Source organism: Anarhichas minor, unplaced genomic scaffold (assembly GCF_050575085.1).
Source record: "Anarhichas minor isolate MPS153535 unplaced genomic scaffold, ASM5057508v1 ptg000027l, whole genome shotgun sequence".
NCBI classification, from domain to species: Eukaryota; Metazoa; Chordata; class Actinopteri; order Perciformes; family Anarhichadidae; genus Anarhichas; species Anarhichas minor.
Genome location: NW_027466473.1, coordinates 8,320,431 through 8,344,000, shown reverse-complemented (window position 1 = coordinate 8,344,000; position 23,570 = coordinate 8,320,431). Strand labels below are relative to the sequence as shown.

Sequence of the window (23,570 nt, the reverse complement as noted above, 5' to 3'; positions counted from 1 at the left end):
GAACGACTGTGGCAAAGTCATGGATACGACCACCAAGACCACGTAAGCAGGGAGCCGTGTGTGTGTGTGTGTGTGTGTTTGTGTCGGTGAGTCTGGAGGCCAGTCCTCATTACAGTGGCTGGTAAAATATTACAGTTCAGCTGACACCGTCTAAGTGAATTGTCCAGAGCAGTTTTGACAGCCAGTGGAAGGCAGGGCTAGATTATGATGGATGATGACAACAGGGCTGGTGCAGAAGGAGCGTTGATGTGTTTTGTTGCTCATGCAAGAACTAATACGTACACCTAATGTGGCCACGGTTTGGGCTGATGGTGTGCAGACGCACACGCGCCCGAGATGCCTGATGGGTATGTTAAAATGTTGTTCCTAACCACAGAATCCATTCAGGACCCTGTCTTCACCTGCCTCACAGCCCCAAATGGTCCTCTCTCTGTGATAGGAAAAAAAATAAATTCATTACTGTTGTTTGCCGTCTGCTTTTGCGATACTGTTCTTGCGTCATTCTTGGCGGCTTGTTGTTCGGGGAGAGTTATCCAAACCTGAACATTCAGATGTCGTTGCTTTCCTGTTTTCCTATCGATACGGTTTCATGTCATGAACATGAACGGTTCCGCTGGCAAGTGAAAAATTAATCAGTTTATCGAGCAAAAGCTGACTGCACTCTTTTAAAGCTTCAGTGCTCTTTTCTTTTCTTTTTTTTATCAATATGAAAAAAAGCCAATGAAAAATGATCAAAGGCAATATCAAAGCACCAAAAAAAGCACAAGACCGCTGACCACCACATGCCGTGTTAACTTTTCAGGGGTCAGAATAAAGTAAACTCATTGAACGGCTTGTACGGTGTTCAGAGCGAAAGCCCAAAGAAGTGTTCACAGCGCTGCTGTCTGCAACACGCTCTATGGAAGTGATATGAATCAATTTGAACGTCAAAGCTGCTGGGCTTTAAAGTCTGTGCGTGTGCGCGTGTGTGTGTGTATATTTACATCTGAGTGTGTGCAGAGAGCGAAAGAGAGACTGAGCCTTTTATCAGATAGCTACGCCTACCATCTCAGGGCGAGTGTGAGTAATGGACACCAGCATCCGAGTTGTAAAGGACTGGATCTGAATCCTCTAAAGGTTTACTTGTGTGCGCTAAAATACCGGAAAGGACAAAATATCTTGTTTGGTGAAAAGATGGAAGGACTGCTCTTCTTCTCCCTATTTACCTGCGTTTCCCCTTTTCATCTATGTGCACATTAAGGCAGCATCCGTATATTCGAGGGCTTGAACAAGTGGGCCCAAATGCCGTCGAATTGTCTTCCTCCCGCCCTTTGTTGGAGCAGATGGGATAAGGAGAACACTTCATCTTCAGGTTCACTGGTCTTTTGGCTTCTTCTGGCGTGGCCAATCCATCCCCCAGTAGTCACTCTAGCTTCTGGGTTCGTGCCCGCTCTCCTTCCCTCTTGTCCTCCCTCCAAACACTGACTCGTTCACTCATTCCCATCCCCTCCCCTCTCGCATCCACTCTCCTCTTCTCAATTTGGCCGCCAGGGAGGTGTGCGGCACCGAAGAAAGCATTATTGATAGAGCATCTGTTTAGACATGGTGCAGGATCTGTGGCATGTGGGCGAGCAGCTGGGGGTTCGAGCAGGGGAGACATTATGTCATATTACATATCTTGATATGTCTCGTTCACTCGTGTGCGTGCCCCGTTTCACAGGCACACACTCCCACAGACACCGAGAAAACACAAACACATGCCACCGCCATTCCCCAACAAGATTATCGGTTTCCGTCTTCCTCTGAAAATGTGGAGACCCGGCCTGGTTCGCTACAAGGGTGGTTTAAATAATTGATGGGCCGTGTGCTAGAAGTTGTCTAATGTCACTATACTGTGCTGCAGCAGTTACAAAAGTCAGTTTTAGAGGCCATTTCAGACCAGGGAGCCAGAGGCGAATATCCTGGCGTCATGGCTTTATTGGAGCGGCCAGACAGACAGAGTAGCCCTATCCAGATAATCACCACACATCTCTTCTAGATGGCCAAACTTGTCAAAGCTCCTGCAAGCACACTGCCAATAGATTTTCATCCTTGGCAGCCGATGAGACCGAGGATTTTAATGGCATTTTACACGACACAAAGCCTGCATGGTGGATCTATGTAGCAATGGAGTGGCAATATTTTCATCATTTGTGCATCATTTCTTTTTTTTTCTGGCATCAGTAAGAGTGGTAATGTGGTGTCTCCCTATATGTGTTTAACTGCACCAGGTTTTCCTGTTCCATGACCTAGAACCAGTTCAAGGTTGACAAACCATTAAAAAAAACAGTTAAGATTTGTTTTTGCAAATGACTTCACGAGTTGTGACAGACTGCCGAAGGCTGAAACCAATGAGATGCAAAAGGAAGCTAACCGAGCACATGTAATACACTCTAAATAGCTTCAAAAACTCTGTCACCAGCAAAACCACAAGAGTCTTCAATGTCCTTATGGTTTTAATGAAGCCGACAAATCCTGCTTTACCTTTTCAAGATATTAGTTTTCATTCTGATGTGACCTTTAACCTTTCTTAGCCCTGCCGGCTGCTCTGGCCACTCACTCATGTCAAAGATTTGTTTCACAGCAGACATTTGGACGTGTAACAACAGGAAAAGCACAGGTGCACTTGATAACATGAATAATGGCTGCATTCCAATTGCATTCACTTGAATGGAACTGGGCCATCGCTCATATAATTTTTTACACCTGTGCTGTCCTATTTATTACACGCTGTGGAAAAGTCCGCCTGCACTTCTAGTTATCTTTGCTTGATAAGCACCTCTGCGTTTCATTGACGTCTCACCAACCGCCCTGCTATAGTCTTCGTGCACCTGTTGCCTCATCGCACACACGTGCCGTAGGTTTGTTGTTCGCACAAGAAGTCTGTGACCTCCCATGATTCCCTGCATATCTTCAGCCTTATCGGAGGTCTAATCAGCCGCAATAAGTGAAAACACCTGTGTGAGGATGCAGCCTTTAAGTCCCTACACAGCTCTGGTTCACCCACACAGGTGTTGTCAATCACTTTGCAATTACTTTGCATGGTTAGACCTCTTCGCAATGTCGGCATATATATATATATATATACTGTATATTACATTTAAGTGTATATAGTATGGTGACTTTACCAAACTTCTATATGATATAGATTTAAATTTAATATGTAATTTCCTCAAATTGTGTTTCCAAATTAACCGTTGTCAGCAGTACTCAGATATTAATATACTATATCCGTAACGCATCAGTGTCTTCTCATTATATTGTATTTTCAGCCACGTATCTGTCAGTCAGGGTTATTACAAGAATTCACTTTAGCGGTTTTCAAGCTTCTTTTTTTTCCCCCACTTTGAAGGCCCGTTTGGAGCATCTTGTTTCTCAAAGGAACAGCTTCATGGCTTTAAGTATGCAAATGGCTCAGTGCACACCTGATCTCTGCTTTGAGTGGCAGAGATCAGGTGTGCACAATCATTTCATCAGATTGAAGTTTGAAGCAAACAGCTTTCACTGAAAAGGTGCAGGTGCAAGTCCAGATGAATACTCTGGTGATTTGATCTCTCTCCCTTCAGCTTGCTTTCTTTATGCATAATTAGTTTCTTTTTTAAAGTATTTTCTACGTGCATAAGGTACGTTAGTCTTGTCATGTGATATTCTTTGCTCGGCGGTGATCAAAAGGTCAAGTTCACCGTGACCTGTGACGAAACACATTAGGACAATTTCACACAAATGTCTAATTGGATTAAATGCTGAAGTGATGACGTTTTGGACAGACATGGATATAAACTGCAACATGTCTGCTTGGCGGAGGCGTGCAACCGCCAAGCGCTAAATACTGGCTCTTATTTTCTTTCCATAAATAATGACATTAATAGATTTGCATTTGCCGCTTCTCGTTTGAATTCCACTCAATTTCCACTCCAGCACTAAAGTGGCTGAAAACCTACTGCACACGATGTGCGTGTGGACAGAGGAGAGAAATTTAATTAAGTGGGAAACGGCAATAAAAAGCCATGTTGCACCAGAGTTAAGCAACATTGACTGGCCCTCCCTTAATTATGTATCATAAATGTAGAAATAGTTGATTTTGATCAACCAGAGCCCGTGCTATTACTAGAGGGGGCACGCTTTATTTATATCCCCGTATGCATTTCACAAAGTTTTAGAAAGAAGCCTCTCTGTTGTCCAATTTCCTCCTATTGCTGTGTTATTGCTGATGTTTGCTTATAAGGCTTTTACTGTGAAGCAGCGGCAGGAAAGTGTTGGATTTCTTCAGCGGTAGCTTGAAAAGAAAGGCAAAGCCAATCCAATGGAAACGAGTCGGTGAGTGTAGTCAGTATTTTTGGGCTACTATGATAGGCATTAGTACTAGTTTTGTTGTGTTTCTTTGGCCTTAATTTGTCCGCACAGACGAGACACGACCATCATTTAATTAGCAGCCTGTAAATGTGTCTGAAATGTGCGCGACTATTGGATGGAAAAGACCGATTGTCCAGTCGGCTCTGGCGATGTGAAGCCCAGTTTGCAAGCTGCCCCGACTGCAGACACGCTCGGTGGTCAGCTCTGGGTTTTACGGTCTTCCATGCCATTTGTTGGGTCTGACCTTTTAAGATGATGAAGCGCAGGGAAAGTGACCCCTGGCAGGGTTTGTTCAAAAGAGCAGCCTCTTGGTAATGGGGGGGGGTCCACAGCCTGGCAACATGCTGGGGGATTGATCAGCCCCTCACTCAAAGGCCAAATACAGAAAGCCCAGCCAGAGCAGAAGGCCATGCAGGATGTGGAGCCATCCTCTGCTTTGAAGCCCTCTCCAATACCTCATCTGTTTCGCTGCATGAATAAACATGTCTAACTCCTATCTGGTAAATCTTCTCCTCCGTCCTTTACCTCGTCTGTCCTCTTTACTCCTGGATGGCCTATCAGTTGCTTCGCTGCAGATGGAAAGATATGAGTGGAGGTCACAAAATCCTTCTTTTTTTTGTCGGGCTCCCACTCTTTCTCCTCATCTTTCTTGTCGAGCTCGCTCCCTGCTTCTCGCGTGAACACTTCCTGTGCTCTAGCGTTGTTGCACAGGATTAAATCCACTCATTTAGAGCATTGCATTGCTGCCACAGATGTCAGCTTTGAGATTGAAATGAGCTCCCCCTTCTGCAAAGAGGCTGAGTTAAAAGGAAATTTCAGAGAGGGGGGAGAAGAGGGAAACTAAACAGAGATGCAAAGTCTTTTCAGTCCCGTAAGTGGAGCCAGAGTGTGGCTTAACATGTGTGCGGTTGACCAAGGGCTGAAGTGAGCGAGGATGGAAATACTGTTGATAATCGCGCACCACACCTATGGCGAAAAACATTCTGCGGCATTTTTATCGTGGTTTCATGTTTGCAGATGTTCCGTTTGTCTGAAATCACCCAGCACATGTGTACTGTTGTGCACAGCATCAATTTTACAGACATGTTGTGTTCAAATATAAAAATGAGGGGATAACTTGCCAAATATGTTCTAATTTGCAAACATTTCCAGGTCAGGAATCTGAACACTTACAGCAGGATCAAAATTCTTGTTTCAATGTTTCAATTTATTGACATATAAGAGTCAACGGTTGTTTTTTTTTAGAGAGGGAATATCTATTTTCATCACTCCATAAATCAGACTGTCAACAGCCATGAAATAAATCCATTTTGGCCTTGTTTTTATGAAAGAAATGTTCTATAAATCAGGCTATGAATGATATATGAACGAGCCCCGCAATAACAACCCTCACCATGTAGATGGGACTGAACCAGGGCGGTTTGGTGTATGTGAGTAAGTGCTACATTTTTGCCTCAGAGGATGAGAAAAATGAAATGTTTTGAGAAAGCGGCCTTTAAAGATGTGTATTGTAAAATTCCATACATTTTGCAGGACAGCATAATTTTACTTACATATACTTACATTAAGAGAGTTAATTTCTGTCTTACAAGTTCTCTGAGTTATGTTCACACATTCAAATGAGGCATTATCTGATGGTAACTTTTTGTGAATTTAGGAGAAAGACTAAGAAGTCACATAAACCCCCTTAATGTGTATTTTTGCATGTTCTCTCTCCGCTCGTCTGAACACAACAATGATGAAATCATTGAGGAGTACCGGGCTCGTATGGGCGGCTGCTTAAATGACAGAAGCCAAGCCAAGAAGCAGCCGTGGTTAGAGTGCGCTGTGTGCAGCAAGCGGAGCTGAAGCGAAAGACGCTGCAGTCTGGGTGGTTCAGGTGTCTCATCTGCATGTTGAACATCTCCACGGGCGCCCCCCCCCCCCCCCCCCCCCCCGGCAGCTTGAAGAGACAGTAGATTAGCCATGACTCCTTTAAGAGTGGCCTCTCTGCGCCTATGCTAATAGGAGATTGTGACCTTTCTTTACCCTTCCTCAGGTGCTCCTCTGGAACAGCCAACGTAAAAAGACAGAGTCACAAATCAATGAGTCGAACGGGCTCCAGCGAAGACGTAAACAAGCGACGGTTACGGTCGTCCGGGGAGCTTTCTCATCCGTGCAAATCACTGCCCAAAGGCAGCGATGAAAGGATACTCTGAAGTTATGAAGACGCCACGCCGTGTTCAGTTTATCGTTTGATTATATACCCAATTATAGTGCAAGTAAGCAATTAAACCGAGCCTGGATGTTGTGAACAGATTCTGTCTGCAACTGAACTACGAGAGAGAGAGAGAGAGAGAGAGGAGAGAGAGAGGGGGGAGAGAGAGAGAGACGCTTGACGAAAGAAGGGTGCTCGTGAAGCAAGCGAAGCCTGCCTTGATTACAAGGGTCAATAGCATCAGGGTGACATCATCTCGCATCGTTTGATGAGTCCATGATGTCATGATCTGAGCTCTTGTGTGTGTGTGTGTGTGTGTGTGTGTGTGTGTGTGCACATGTGGCGAATGGGGGAAAGGCTTTCTGTGGGAACAGTCCTCTTCTTCGCCATAAGACCATAAAAGCATCTGTAAAGTAAACACAAGTGGCAGTTCCGCCTCTAAGCATTTGGCTCACTCAGTGAAAGCAATCTCTACTAAATGGTAATGGGCCTCCGCAAAGTGGCATCATCAGTGTTCTTCATTTTAGATGAACTGCTACTGTGTCACGCCTTTAAATATACCCCGTGCTTAAATACTAATAACAATCTGGCCATACAGGCGATGAGAGGCCCAGTTCGCCGGAATCAATTTTACTTTGCAACCCCTCCCCTCCCCCCCCCTTTTGCACGTAATTCAGTGCTTTAAATCCTCGTTGTTTGCGGAGGATTATTTTGAGTAAATGCTTTTAGTCCCTGAGTGAATTCCCCTGTAGAGGCTCTGGTGGGAGGTGTTGGCATCCAGCAACTTCCTGCCAGGTTTTCTATTCAGTCCAAAAAGGAGAAAAGACACTGTTCCTCATGTACGAAACTTGTGAGCGATCTGCTCTTCCATTCCTCTGCCTCCGCTCGCCACTTATTATTCCCCCTTCTGGTTCCCCGCTCTCGTCAGGAATGAGAAATGCTAATTAAGTTTAATGAAATTGATATCTATATCAATAGGTCAGACAAACACAAAAGGTGCATATCTGTTTCATTCATTCCAAGTCCCCACGTTGCTTCACACCTCCAAAGAAATTCATCACGCCGCCTCAAAGCCCTTTTTTTTTTTTTTGGAATGGGCTCGCACCACATTCCTCCCTGCATTGGTCGTGACTGTACGTGATAGAAATGGAGACATCTATTAAGCTCGGCCTATTGCTCGGCACAAAGGAGTCTGACATTCTTGAATAAAGAATCCCCTCGTGGTTCAAACCTTTGGATCTCATTACACCCGTACTCCGTTTGTACTGAAGAAATTCTATCAGTGCCGAGCAATTATGTTCGGGTTGGTTTTGCACCATCTTTTTGTAACTCATATTCAATCCGCTGGTCTCGCTGGCTTGTTGTCTTACCCGCAGCGGCGTTTACCTAACCCCGCTTGTATTTGCCTCACGGCCTCTTCCAGCTGTAGCTACTCGCGCTGCGTGCGTTCAACATAAGAGATGTGCCGCTGTCTTAGCCCACAAATGCTACATGTCTTGAGGCAAGTACACTGGCATCATGAAGAGATGGAGGGATAACTGTTGCTAAAGCACAGTGGCTCTGTGCTGTGTGTTTTCTTTGCGTGGCCATGGTCTCTATTTGTGTGTGATGTGTGTGTGTGTGTGTGTGTGTGTGTGTGGGGATGTGTGCTTGTTCTACGGATATCAGCCAATGGAATTGGATGACTCCAGAGGAGAGAGAGCGTTAATTTTTCCATCATCTTATCACGGACAGAGGTCCCTTCATTGATTAGGCTAGGTTCACAGTGTTTGTTTCTTTACAACACTGTCAAACTGCATTTCAGTGATGCCACGATGAGAAATTAAACAAAGATGAGAGGAGGGTTATTTTGAATTACCGACGATTTGAAAACCATGTTGATTAATCATTAACACAATGAATGCAAATTAAAACAGAGCTGACGCTTTCCATTACGCCCACTCATTCATTCATATCTATAATGCTGTAGAACAATAATCATAACACATAAGATAGTATTTTATGATGACTAATAAGGTCAGGTGTCATAATACTTCATTGATGGTAACTCAATGAGTTAGTTGTAATACAACAATAAAAATATGTTATTAATGGATTATAATCTCTTTTATAATCCATTATTATTAGATTTTAAATTACTCTACTTTTGCTTTAAGTAAAGTAAAAATTGATTATATTACATGTGTTGTTCTTGTAGATTTAACAATATGTTTCACTTTACTTTGTACAGTGCTATAAGCAAATGGTAAAACATATGTATGTTCATAATGCATTCTGGACATGGGCATCATAGAAAGTGCTGCCAAAAATAGAAAATACTGCAAAGCCAGCTGAAGTACAGTCTACTTTACAGGGTTTTTTTATGTAATTGGTGTGTCAGTGCAGCAATTCCATGGAAACAGCAACATCTGTGCTGCTCCTGGATGTTACTGGATGACGATGCCGGTCTAATGTTGTAGGCTGGATCCACTGGGTGCAGCTAACCCAATCATTATCCACACACTGAGCGCCAAGAGAAGGTTTTTAGTGCGATATTACAAATATAGAGAGAGAGAGAGAGGAAGGAAGTCACACAGAGAGAAAGAGAGAACACAAGAGAGCAGCTTTTCCTTTCCCAAATGGACCGATTTTATTGGGAACCCGACCAAGTATTCTCATGACCTAATTGCCACAGACTGCAAGAATACTGTGTTTTTGCTGTCGAGTGTCGGTGTTGAGCTCTACATTACCAACATGTGTTTCTAGAGCCCAACCTCCCAGATTGCACATATCAGGGACCAAATGTTTGACGTTGTTGGGCTGCACGGAATTCAATGCAGATGTTTTCACAGGCGTGAAAACCCACACGGAGCTCTCGTCTCAGTTCAGGCCACGTGTTGAAGGATAACGAGGATCCATCCAAGTCCATTATGTTCATGAATGTGCTATCACTTGGTGAAGTGGAATATGAAACTGAATATATTGTGATTAATCATGAACCTCCCAGCGAGTGACGCTACTTTAACAGCTTGAGCAATCACAGAGGTGCAACGACAAAAGGCTCTTCAAATGGCGAGGAATGTCTAAACGGGCTTCTCCAGATCAGGAAATATTAAATTATACTGGAACTCCATACGCGTACATATACGGCCAGCATTTTCTAGATTGAATCAAATACATGTTTTTTTATATTTTTATGTAGTGGCTAAGCTAGGGCTGGGCAATATAACGATGTTATAACAATACAGTGAGGTGAGACTAGATGTTCTTTTAGATTTTGGATATCGTAATATGGCAAAAAGAAAAGGCTGCAATAATGTAAAAAGATGTTATTTTCTGTTCAGCTGTTCTGTTATTTTTGCCTCTACCCACTTAATCATTACCGATGACTATTTATGAAAGATCTAATTAGTGAATATATATTGTGAAGGCACCACTCAACCCTAAACCCCCCAAAATACTGTGATATTTTAAATGATCTCCGTATCACTCAGCCCTCGGCTAGTCGGGGTCCGGAGCTCCACTAACGTCCCGGTATATGTGTTAGTGTGTCAGTGTTACTGCTGCCAGTCGCTCTTCCATATGTTGTCTGCTGGGACTTGTCTTTGGTCATTAGACAAGTTTAGCTTCATCTGGACCAGCTACAACATTACAACTTTGCTTGCACATAAATGACAATATAATACTCATGAAACAGGCCATAATTCTTTGGAATAACTGTTTGATACTACAGCGCATTTTACTTCTACTTACATACTTTTGGTTTTTGGGGTATTTCTACTTGCAATGTAGCAATTTTGCGATGCTATACTGATACTTTAGAATGATTTATAATGATACTGATTGCAAAGAGACACTGGCATCTTTTTTTAAAGGAGGCGGGTCCGTCCTCGGGTTATCTATACCTCAAAATAATCCAAACTATATTCTTTATATTGATCAAAAGATACTTCTCCTTTTCTCTCTTACATTGCTTTGAATTCTTCATCAAGTGCCCCCTTTTTTTTTTTAGCTCTTAATGGCGTACCGCTTTTAGACTGCTGTCGGGGAGTAGAGGGGGTAGTTAGTCACCTTCTCCACGGATAATTGCTTCCATTCAGTTGTTGCTAGAGCAGCCTTGTGATCATATAGAAGGAGCGAAATTCACACTTATGGCTATATTGTTTGGCACTAATGAGGGTCTTTCTTGAGTAAGAGGGTGTTTCAAAGTGCAATAAAGAGGTGGAGAGAGCTGGATTCATTTCACAAGAGCACCTTTTGTGTCGCTGTCGACACAGTTTGCCTCTTTTACCTCTGGCCCGGCTAAAACTGGGCATGTGCCGCATTGACAGCCCAGGTGTGTGTGGACCGACACGCGCTGAAGTTATAGCTAGTGATAGTGTTTGACAATTATTGCTGAACGTTTGAATACACGTCTGTAATTAGAGCATAAATCAAATCAATGACATCATGGTACGAGTCCAGGTCACAGTAGTCCCGCGTACTGTTTGTGTGTGTGTGTGTTTGTATGGAGACCGGGTGTCTCCTAAAGTAGGACAGTAGAAATTGATGGCCAACTCTGAAAGCTGACCTACATAGAGGCACAGACAAACTAGTTCCCTCAGCATGCACGCTGAGCCCGGTTGCTCTGCAGAAAATGCAGAGGAAGCAGGCAATATGGTATGTTGAACATTTAATAAAAATGGGCTTGATTTTAGTGATTTTCCTTTTTGCAAAAAGCGAGTGAATTTGACTTCCCTCTGGTAAACTGTTACACAGTGTACTTTATGTGTCTAGGGCTTTTATTGTGAAAGGTAAGGAAGGAAGGAGTGGATCCGGTACGCGCTGCCCATGTCGAGGTTGAAAGGAGTACAACATTTTGCCGTCTTGGCTTTGGACACAGGGAGCGTCTGTGTTGTTCTAGTATACGTATTGAATATGTTCCTTTCGCACAACGTAATTGGGGTTGATACCTTTGCTCGCAGTGCAGAAGCTCAGGAAATTGCTCCCAAAAAAGAAGACTTTGCCTTTTAGTATTATTCGCATTCTATGTAAAAGTACTCATGGCAAAAAACAGTTTGAATTTTTTTGTTTTTTTTGAATTGCACATAAAAACACAACTCCCCCGGTGGTTAAAGGCTTTAAGAATTTACGTAGTCGAATCTCATTTGTCACGTCTTGCCTATTGTCAACTGATCGTCTAATCAAGTTTGTTTGCTCCTGGATTGACATGGTTTATTGTGAGTAGGTGAGGCGCTGTCCTTTGTACTGAAACAGAGCGGGGGAGATAGAGAGAGAGAGAGACCCCTACGCTCTTATGCGAGTGCTCTGATTTAGGAATGTGTTCTTTGGTTTTGAAATATGGGCCTACTGTTGTTATTTAGCCTATCTGAGGCTATCACCAAGACGCTGCTCTGAAGGTCCCGCAAATTTGGATAGTGCGACATAGTCTACATGGTCATTAAGGAGATTGATTGAAAGTACATGACATTGGCTATATATCATGAATTATTGGGGGAAACCAAGCTATTCTACGTAAAATCAAACATTTAGCCAGAATGGAATGGTCCTTTGTTTAATTACAGATTTTCCACACACCACACACCACCACATAGTCGACCGTTCACATCGGGTCGCTGCTAATAATTCCATCAACTATTCTTTCTGTTCCATTGCCTGTTTTTCAGTGTTGGACGTCCTACGTTCTGTCTCAGGTTTGCAGAAATCACGATGAATTCAGATATTTAATTGATTGACCAGAAGTCAGTTGTGAACTGATAAGTGCAAACCCACTGGGGGTTATGGTGCATAGAATGATGAAGGCCAAGAGTGAAGGAAACAACACGCTGATATCTGTCTCATTGTTCTCTGGCCTGACACTTCATTTCATCCTGTAATTAAAAGCTCCTCCGTGACGTTTCTGATCGCCTGTAATGAGATGTCCTCTCAACTGTTGTCCAAGCGAACACCTTTTAAAAAGCCTCCGAGCTGCTGCTGAACAAACTAAAAACACAATATTTTGGTAATCGTGGCCAGATTCTTAGCCAGCTCTTCTACCACCTGATGCTTGCCGCCTACACATAATCATCACCTTTTTAATGTTGTGGTCAAATTGAGGGTTGACAAGTCCACAGACAGATTAGCGTTGGTGACGTCCCGAGGGGGCCGTTGCATTCGTCCACCTACACAAAGTGTTTTATTGTCCCAAATAAAGTACATTAGAAAGTGCTCTTTTTGTCTGTCGAGCACTCTGGCTGTAACACCGCATTATTACAGTGTTGAGACACAGCTAGCGAGCTTTGATGACTCATTTGATTAATATTAAGGCTAACGGGGCTTCAGCAGATGACTCAGACACTTATCACGGAGTAAATCAAATGCTCAAGGCAGCGTTCATTAACATTATTCAATATGGCCTTAATCCATGCTTTGTATTGTTACTTACCTGGATTCACATGCAAAGGCTTTTTGTAGTTTTCCGGTCTCTTTTAACAAACACGTCTTTTAAGTGATCCCCTGAGTGTGTCTGAACTTTGTGGATTGATCATGCTTGAAAACCTGGTAGTGGAGTGTTTTAATGCTTCTAATTTAGCCATAGGATGTTCAGTATCTGTGTGTCTTTTGATTTCGGCTCTGATCTGATGAAGAAACAAACAAGCGGGTCATTGACGAGATAGTTAGTTAGTCTCCCCCCCCCCCCCCTTACCGCATAAATGCTACCTATCCACGGCTCGCCTGCTCTAGCCGAGCATATCCCCGAAACACAATGCGTTACAAGGAGGACAAATGCGTCAAGGGAAAAAAAAACGAACCCAGAATATATTGATTGTGATCGTGCAGCTAAAGCAACAACACGACAGGTCTTATCTTTCCGAACGTTGTCTTGGCTCATGGCTCACTGTACTGTACACTTCAGTGATTCATTTCGCATCGTCCATCTTCACTTCCCCCCCCCCCCACGCACTCGCACTCGTGTCAAAGCAGTCACATTTATTTGTTCGTCTCTCCGTCTTTCTGTCCCCTCTCTCTGTGTGTTTGTCTCTATGTTAACCAATAAAAAACAAAACATGCATTCTTTTTTTTTTGTCTATTCAATGACAAACGTAAACACCTATTTTATTATAAGTCCAATAAGGAGGACAACGCTCCCTCTCTCAGGAGTACAGACCTCAGCTGACAGCTCTGTTAAGACTCCTTCTTTCCTTGTCTTCAATCTGTTTTATTTACTTGTACTTTCTGATAACATTTATCACATCCTCCTCCTTCAGCGTGTTGATTATCAGAAGGGCTGGGCGATAATTCAATATGATTATTCATCGTCTTTCAATGACGAGCACATACTCACTCAGATTTCTCAGAAAATCTGATTATTTTGCACTTAGATTCCTAATTAAGTGAGAAAATACTGAGAACTTTTCATTTGTCAAGTATCTAATTCACACAGGAGTATGCAAGACCTTGTGGTTATTTCCTATTGACTATTTATTTATTGAATTACGAGATATGAAATTACCTACCTAGACCTCGTCGTTGCAACATTTTTCACAAACTGAATTTGAATGAAATTTCAAAGACTTTCTAACTCTCAACTTTCTGAATACGTATCCGCATTAGTATATCAATACTGATACGTCAGTGAAGTTTGTTTGACAAATGCATTTCTAACGCGCCAGATAATCGCCTGTGTTTTCAAGCACAGTTCATTTCAGGAGGCGAGCATTTATTTATTTATTTACTTTTTACAAATTTGCTCTTCCTCTTATTCTCTTTCCTCTACTCTGAGCGCCCTGTGCTGTTGGAGAGTTCATGCCGTTAACTGTATTAAACAGGGGATTAACGCCCGGGGCTCCGGGTCTCTAGTAATAGCAGACGGAAATACTGATCAAAGGCCTCTAACTGTGCCGTGGGTGTCCGGACTGCCTCTGTCTGCTGCTCTGCATTACAAGGAGATGGGGCTTCGGAGGCTGGGGCACACAGGCAGTCAGGCGGTGCAGGAGCTCTCTGTGGACTCACTCCTGATTGGACGGATGAAGGTTGGACCATGCATAATTAAGGCAGGATAACCAGTTCAGAAGAGAGGGGGGGGGGGGGGGGGGGGGGGGATATAGGAGGAGCAGTTGTTGCTGCAGGTGGGTTGCACCGATGACCTAGTAGCCAAGCGTACATGTACAGTACACGTGTGTGTGTGTGTGTGTGTGTGTGCATAAGCGTGTGTTTATGCATGTGCAATACCCATCGGGTGCGCACGCTGGGGGGTTCATTCCTTTCCTGCTGCGACCCAGAGGACACGTCTGACACTTCCTCCAGGTTGCCCCACTTCCTTACTGCGTTGACGGGGCCAGTATTCAGCGGCAGGCTGCTCTCATTGGAAGCAGTTTTAATCGGGAGCTACAGAAAGGCCTATTGTCAGAGCGTTAGATATACCCGGTGATGGGTTTTGGCTATTAAAGAGGCTGCATCAACTCAAATAATGCATTACAGTAGCCATTGTTGTATGCTTGAATATATGAGGCAGTTCGTGTCATAGCTTGTGTTAATTTACTGAATTGATGGGGCTGTAGAATGTGTGTGTGTGTGTGTGTGTGTGTGTGTGTGTGTGTGTGTGTGTGTGTGTGTGTGTGTGCGTGTGCGTGCGTGTGCTTGCAGGTATACGTGTGTAATATGTCACATGTACCAGGACAGTGAGGTCCAATCGGTGTCAGCGAGGAAAGCCTCTACACTTTTTATATTCAGTCCATGCTTAACATCAAGCTATAAGAGGTGCAGGTAATCAGCTCCAGGTCTGCACTGATACTACATGTGTGCTTTACATCCACTCTCATGTACTTATTGCGGTATATTTAGCTGCAGTCATTAGGGAGTCGGGGGATGCCTGCTTCCTGCAGCAGTTGTAAATGTATTGCCTCTTAACTCTGCCTCGTGTGCATGCTCACACAGGCTTACCAGATCTCTCCAACAATAACTGACACCACTACCGATAATAAAACTCTTTAAAAGGCTAAATGAGGATGATTTTTTATTTATTTTTTTGTTATTTACTGTCATATTTTTGAAAATATCTGTGCCGTGCAGATGGAAGTCACATCAGGCATCGAAAGTAAAAACGTAAGAGGAGCATTTAAACCCACTTTACATCGGGGGGGGGGTGAACACATTAGAGAATCCTGTTAAGTTTCAAACTTAATTTAAAGCTGCAACGCCACTTTTCAAGTCAAAGTCAACTTTGCTGCATCAATTTGCAAGCTCCTCCATTATCTGCTTCTGGCAGAATCAGCTTTTTCCCAGGTTGGGAGGGGTGCGGGGTGGGAGCGAAGGGAGGAATGGGGGGGGGGGGGGGGGGGGGGGTAAATGCATTTGAGCAACAGAAGCGGAGAAACCTGGAATGAGTGTGAAATAAAGAGCGGGTATGATGAAGGTGGTAAAGGGCCGTGAAAGTAGGCTCCCTGCCGATTGTGCGTAGCGATGAGATGAGGGCCGAGCTCAGTTCTGGCTAATAAGTGTGAGCAAGTGCGGCCAAGAGGCCTCAGCCAGCAGCCACACAACACCTATTATCCGCCTGCCTGCCCCCCAAAAATAAATCCATGTGTTTCCATTCACAGTATTGTTCAAGCTGCGTGTGCGTGTGGGAAGGTTCTTCATTGACACCTCTCTCCTCATGTCTCTCGCCACTGACAGTCTTTAATAGCGTCGCCGAGGTCAGCCTCCTGCCATGTGTTTGAAGAGAGGGGGGCCGAGACGCGACACCCCCCGCAGGAGGAGGACGGGGAGTGAGGAATGTTTCTGTTGCCGCTGTTCCCGTGGCCTGTAATTGTCTGTACGGTCTGTAAAATAGGATAGTAGCGCAAAGGACTGCGCCGTAATGGGCGGGGGGGGCAGAAGTTCAGACGGTCACAGGGGGGGGGGGCACCGACCAAGAAGGCGTGTGCTGAGCCAATGAGAGAAAGAAAAAAAAAATAGGGATGTTTTGTTTCTTTTTTGCGTTCGTCTACAGGACACGTTGCAAAAGTAGTCCCCCACTACAGCAAAAATGTCTTTTTGTCCATTTAAACAGATCCAGTCATGGGTGGAGGGGCCCTGCTGGTGGCAGCCGCGGTGGTGTGGCTCGGCCCTGACCCCGGTGGATATAATGGTGCAGGGGAAAATGTTCTGTCAGTTGATGGAGGAGCTGCCTGTGGCGGCAGGAAGGAGTGTGGCGACAGGGGCCATGTGTGTTAACCCCTCTCCTTGTCACTTTTTCTGTCTTTCAACCCCCCAACCCTCCTCTCATTTCACCTCACCTTTTTCTCTTCCACCCCTCCTCATCCCCCCCCCCCCGCCCCCCACCCCCTGTAGTAGACTCCACTCCCTCTACCTACACTCCTCCGTGACAAATTACTCCTGGCGGTTGATTTGTTGGTTGTCAAAAGTGCTCCTCGTGCTGGCATGAAGGTGGGGTGAGCGTGAGAAGAGGGTGCAGCCCCCCCCCACCCCTCCAGCTGCAGCTCAGTGTTGAGACGTCTCAGTGGAAATTGATATTCTGTCTCATAAGATCTCATTAGATTCGATGTTGTCCATGTTTAATCAGCTCACACATTAGGTTTTCCAGCCCTTCTTTTGACAGGGCTGCTGTGATATGTTCTAGCTCGTGTCAGTAGCGGGAGCCGGGCTTCGGGAGGATCTTTTGTTCCTCGTGGAGGAGGAGCTGGAGGAGGAGCAGAAAATGAAAAATGCCAGCGAGAGATAAAGACTTTATGACAAAACTCTGGATGCCGGTGGTTTGCGATGGGCCGGCTGGTAGGCAGCAGCTCCTAACAAAGACAGCCGTGTTTTTCTGGCTGATCTGACGAGTTTATGGGATGAGCTACTCAGGACACTAATGTATCGTAGTACAGACGCTTTCTGCTTGGGTGTGAACATCAAGATATTTACCGAACAGCATGCATACAGTAGGGGTGGGTAATATAGGTGAAATATAAGGTACCGTTAATGTGATACGTGTGATTTAATATTGTGATGTCGGTACGATATGATCAGTTTGGTATAAACTATCCCAATGGGAATCGGCTTATCCAGCCAATGAAATACTTGAGGAATAAGGTATTTACTCACATTGATTCAGAAATCCTAGGAATCCAATACTGCCATAAAGTACTCCAACATAGCCAGCAATGGTATAATACAGCCAGAGAGATTACAGGACAACTACCTGAGTGTCAGCTAGAGCTGCAATGATGAGGAGATGAATCATTTAGTTAATCAACAGGACATTCAAAAGAAACCGTTTTGAAAGATGAGTGATCGTTTAATTGGATTTCTTTGGTTTTCAGCTTGCCTCATAGTTTCTCTGTTTCTCTGTTTCACACCAGTGAACACTGTTGGGTTTCGGGGTTGTCGGTTGGACAATTGGGGCATTTGAAGACGACCTCTGGGGAACTGTGACGGCAATGTTTCACTACATCTTGACATTTTAAACATGATCAAAATGACGTTACACAAACAATTGATGGATTAAATGAGGAAATAATTGGCAGATCGATGGACGATGTTGGTTGTAGACGGTACAATCAGAATGTGTGTGCGTGCCCTACTAGCACACAGAGTGGATGGTGTGTGAACGTGTGCAGGCTCTCCCCGGAGTCTTTAACCTTGAAATGTGCCCCGTGAATAGAATGAACACACGGATTTGTCTCGACTCGTAACAACAGGCAAATATTCGCCGCCGCCGCCGGCTCGGTCATCAGGTGATTTCTGAAATGTTGTCTGGAGTGTATCAGCGGCACATTCAGCAGGTGACTATTTTGTATTGTGTGATAAATTGACGGTGCGGTCCGTGGAGTGTGTGTGTCAGTCGGATCGGATGCTGTCTGCGGTGACGGCGGTTTAAGCCCGATCCGGGGTGATTTTATTTCATCGTGGGGTGTTTGCCACTTTCAAAAGAAACTCATCTCCTTTCAGTGCCACTTGCAGCTTTATTCACTAACTGTCTCTCTCTTTTTTTTTTTTGGTGCCGTTTCCTTCTTTTGCAAAAAGTAATAGAATATCAGTTTCCCTTTTCAACCCCGGCTATACAGACGCTAGATTGCTTTGTGCGTCACCATCACAACACAGAGGAGAGCATTGCAATCCACTTGTGTTCAAAAGTCTGAAACCATCGTTGCCTCTCTGTCTTTGTGCTAAAAGAGGGGTTAAGCTTTTATCCTATAAATATGGCATGAAAACCCCACTGTCAACGACGCGTTCTTTCTAAGGCGCGCATTAACATGAAAACGAGGGCTTGTTATACGGTGAGATTTCAATAAAAAGGACACAAAATGCATTTAATGAAATTCTGATGCTGGGCCCTAGCTCCCTGAATCTCATTAAATGAGCTTTGTGCAGTTTTTCCATCTTCTCTTTGTACAAGAGGTCCTCGAGTGCCCTTAATAATGTGGCAGATTTCATCATATTCCTGATTTAAAGAGGACAATGTCTGTCGTGTTCACTTGTTCTCCTCCATGCCCAAGCCAATCTCCACAGATGTCCCCGCATAGTTTCTGGATCTGGCTCGTGATAATATTTATTCTTGCGGTGCATTTTTCTTTTTAGTTGCAGAAGTTCTGTTAAGGCTCTCCACTAACCCCATTCTCTCCCTCTTTGTCTCCCCCCCCCCCTTCTCTGTTTCTCTCTCCGCGTAGGATTTGGCTTCATAACTTTTGAGAGTGAGGATGTCGTAGAGAAAGTCTGTGAAATTCATTTTCATGAAATCAATAACAAAATGGTAAGTCCACTCATTTTCTTTTCTTTTTTTTTCAATTCCAGGTGAGTGTTGAAGGATTAATATTTGATTTCTTCTTTTCCCTGGTATTAATAGCGGAGGAGGTGTGTGTGTGTGTGTGTCTGTTCTTGTTTATATGCACAGGCTAACACACACTTATACACACACACACTCACACTCTGTGGGTCTCAGGGATGGGAAAGCAATGGTGTGTACTGCCCACAAACCGTGAAATTGTGTGGCTGAGTTCTGCCTGTCAGGCTGAGGGACGGGAGAGTGGAGCCTGTCCCTCTCTTTCTGAATCCCCTACCACACACACACACACACACACACACACACACACACACACAGGTGGAGATGTCCAGGGATGCAACAGGGAAGCTACTGGCAGAGGCAGAGTTCATTAGTCAGGGCTTAACACCTCCCACGGAGTCCCAGTGCCGCTTGTTTTATTTACACCAGTAATAATGGCGTCTCTGAGCACTCTACAGAGTTCAGCAGCAGCCTTCTAAGCCATCGTGTCTCTTATGATAATTGACAGGAACCGAATTCAGCGTAGCGAGTGTGACATTAGTTCCCCCTTCACCCAGCTCCACCCCGCAGGCCTCTCGAGAGAACCTGCATCATTTGAGCGGTTCTGTGGATAGTGATTGACTGGAGGGAATACTTGTCTTACTGCCGTTTCAGTCGGGGCCTCCACACTCTCTCTCTCTCTCTCTCTCTCTCTCTGTCTCTCTCCCCCCCCCCCCCCACACACACAGCCTTTTCCCTAAAAACTGACTGACTGGCTATCGGACTGACAGGACCAGCGTAGTAGAACCATGTTCACCAGGGACCAGCCCAGGTGACATATGACCCCAGTATACATCCCTCCGTGTCCCTGCGCTGAATCACAGTCGGTGCTCGGGACGGCAACCGCAACGAGCCGAGAGTGTGACAGAAATAACCGTAGGCGTGCGGAGGACATTCTGTCACGATCAGACGTCTGAGATCCTTTGACATGTAGGCATGGCACTCTGTGAACACACAGATACCAGGCATCCACGCCAAGCATGAATGCACACGCCAGAGCCTCGATTTATGCACACAAAGCAAAACAGATGCTGCCAATGCTGCCAACTTTTGATTTCAAAAACTATTTAAGACCTATTTCTGGACAATTAATGGTACAAGAATAACTGTAATAAAGACGTTCGCTACCAACAAATCTGATAGCTAACCACCGGAGTAAGTTTTTACATCAAAGCTGTCCCTCTCCGACTTTAACCGTGCAGAAAAATGAGCCTCATTTAAGTCCAACCCACAGCCTATTTATAAGAGCTTCTAATTAGATAGATCTAATTAGATTGGATTGTAAACACTGGGCTTAATTGGGAATGCAAATCTGCTTAACAAATAGTTGGCCCGAGTTAATGTTCAATAATGTAATAATCATTATTTATTCACAAAATGCTTCTTTTTTTAAAATTCTTTAAACATTGGCTATTTTCGCAGCAGAGCATTAATTACACAAGGTGTTGATCAGGAATAAAAATAATATTCTAAAGGAAAGATATAATAACGCAGCTGCGCAACATTTTTCGGTCAGTAATCAACAAATCCACGATGTCTCGAATCTGCTCAGGGTGGAACCTTCGTATGTCACAAATAATGTTACTGCGGCACAAACTTTAATAGCTTTAATAGCTCAGGGGATCTTTGGCTTTTCCATTCCACCACAAACCCACCAAACTCACACTGGAGAGGGCATTATTGGAGCATGTATAGTATAGCGTTGATGAACTGCATGTAGGAAAATATCAAGCATGTATGCTTTTCCTGGGAATGCATGCTTCCAAACCTGCACATTTACCAAATCCCACCAGTTGCCTTCCATTCATTCTCTTTCTTTGAACAGAGTGCATCGTGCAGCTGCAATGATCATTATAAAAGGGACATTTTGTAGACAGACATTGGTAGAAAAAGTGCAGGTTATTTATGTTTTTCTTTCATCCTCTGCTCTTGTACATGCCAGCAATATGAAAGCTGTCTCTGATGCATCATCTAACAGTCCGTGTATATATGCGTCTGACTCGCCGATGTGTCACAGTCATGACGGTTACTAATATTGTTATCAATATTTAGTCAACCCTTGCTACTGAAGTGACCCCCTTTTTTTGGCTGGAAAGCTTCAAATCTCTTGCACTTGCAGCTGCAACGTGACACGCTGTTGTGCATTGTGACACGTACTTCACGGTGTGCCAGGACACAGAAAACATCGACCGCCAGTTGAAGAAAATGACACTTGTGACTCATCCAGGAGTCCCTTAAGTATTGAGAGGGGCACAGTGTAAGGACAGAGCGAGGGACAGTTTTACATGGCTTTTGTCACCTTTTGTAAGAATACCCACTTGGCAACACCTACTGTACATTAGCTTCCCTATAGGATGCAGGAAATATGTGTGTCCCTCCTCTGCAATCGCTGACATGTTGGAAAGAGGGAAAGAGCGGGGAGTGTGTTAAAAGCATTTTTCAAAGACACGTCAGGTTTTTACCTCCGTTGCAGAGAGGAGAGTACTGGTTATCCGGTGTCTGGAGCACCGGCACACAAAATAAAAAATGTCTCCTGTCTTCATCCTTATGAAGTACCATACAGAAATAGACCTCATCCATCCTCCCCGCGACTGTTATCTGAGATGGCTCTTGAATAATTGATGCGGACAGAAATTCCACCCCACTTGGGAGGGCGGTGGATGTACAGGGCACCCCCACCTTCTCCTTTGCCCCGTCTCTCAAGGGCTCCGGCAGTGTAGTGGGTCAGTGCCTCGCTCAGATGTTGGGGGGACTGGACCTTTTTTAGTGACTTGGTCAATCACCCTGTGTTCCATGTGTGCCACCGAGGCCTCACTCTCAGGAGCACTTCCTCTCTGTCACCGTGAGTTCGGCCTCATGTATAATTAAAAACGGGGCGCTGCTTAGCAAGAAGCTCTCAACCTGCCCCGGCCAGCTGCACAGGCTCCTGCATTGCTCTCCCCTCTGCACACCCGTCAAGTACATTTTTATGTATGTCCCCCCCCAATGTCACAAATCACAAAAGTTAGCCCCAAGGGGCTTAAAGACCGCCATGCTTTAGCAAATGCTGGATGTGATAAAAGTATGGATTGTGCTGCCCTTCACATGAATGTACCGTTCTTTAACCACAGCAGTACCTACTCCTATTAAAACCAGTAAATATTCTGGAGTAAAAAAATCAATAAGCATAAGATGGCTAACAGTTTATCACACCCTCTGGTTGCCACACATATGAATGTCTTTCTCATACTGTAGTAGGACAGCGCCTTAATACAGCGAAGGGAAGGTTGTGAATTCCATTTCCAGAGACAGGAGTCCCTCTATCACTCCCCGCCCCGCCGTTATGCATGCGCAGCTAATTCATAATAATACCTATCAAGTATTGGCTCTGATGAGCGAGCAGCGTGCCATTAAAATGGACTCACATTGGTTTTTAGTCAGGTGCTTCAAGGTAATGTTCTTTAATGTGTCATTTTTAATATTCCAACAGTGGCGAATGATCACAACAGGAGGGAGGAATTCTCTGTTAGTCGTCAATTTCTCACTGTCTTCCTGACGTGACCGACCAATTACTGCGCTGAGGAGCAGAATAAGCTCCGACTCTGCCAGTCGCTGAGGAAAATACTAGTACGGGTAGGGGCGCATACATCAGCCTTTAATATATGGATACAGATGTACTCGGCTCATTGTATTGATGTAAGCAGAATCGTGAGGGAAAGATAGCATCTCGTAACCCGTACATTATTACGGACGCAGCATTTCTCTTACGACCGCACCATATACTGCATCTTTTCTCCCGTCGGGGGAGCAGGATGAAAGCATTGTTTTCCTTTGAACTTCTCTTAACTTTACTCCCTAATACAGAGTACATACTCTGTATGTAAAGTACATCATCGAGTATTTTTAGGACTCAACTCGTATAGGTTTCTTTTAAGATGATACCGATACCCGCAGGCTAACGTAGAAATCCGTAGGAAATGAAATTCCTTTCATAGGTCACAACATAATGCTGTAAAAGACCCAATTTGATGTTTATGAGAGACACTGACTTGCAGTGTTTTTCAGATTTAAATTGTACATTTTTCTAGAAGCGCTGCACTTACATTCTAACACAATTGAATCATTTTGTGGCTGTGATAAAGGTTGATGATATGTGATCAGCTAACCAAACTTAATTGCTTGTTTTTAGACCGAACTTCTGAGTTTGTGAGGGGCCGGCTGTTAAAGTTTACTGCTGGAGGCCGTGAAGCGTGTGTCTGT

General features: G+C 44.3%; 1 protein-coding gene across 10 annotated transcripts in view; it reads left to right on the top strand.

Moving 5' to 3' along the window:
* The window catches only part of msi2b (musashi RNA-binding protein 2b), a 220,634-nt gene that overhangs the window by 140,453 nt on the left and 56,611 nt on the right, over positions 1–23,570 (top strand). For all 10 annotated transcript variants that reach the window (XM_076101369.1, XM_076101370.1, XM_076101367.1 and 7 more), the window contains exon 8: positions 19,180–19,262. In XM_076101369.1, the coding sequence (XP_075957484.1) occupies positions 19,180–19,262 (83 nt within the window). The remainder of the gene's footprint in view (positions 1–19,179; positions 19,263–23,570) is intronic.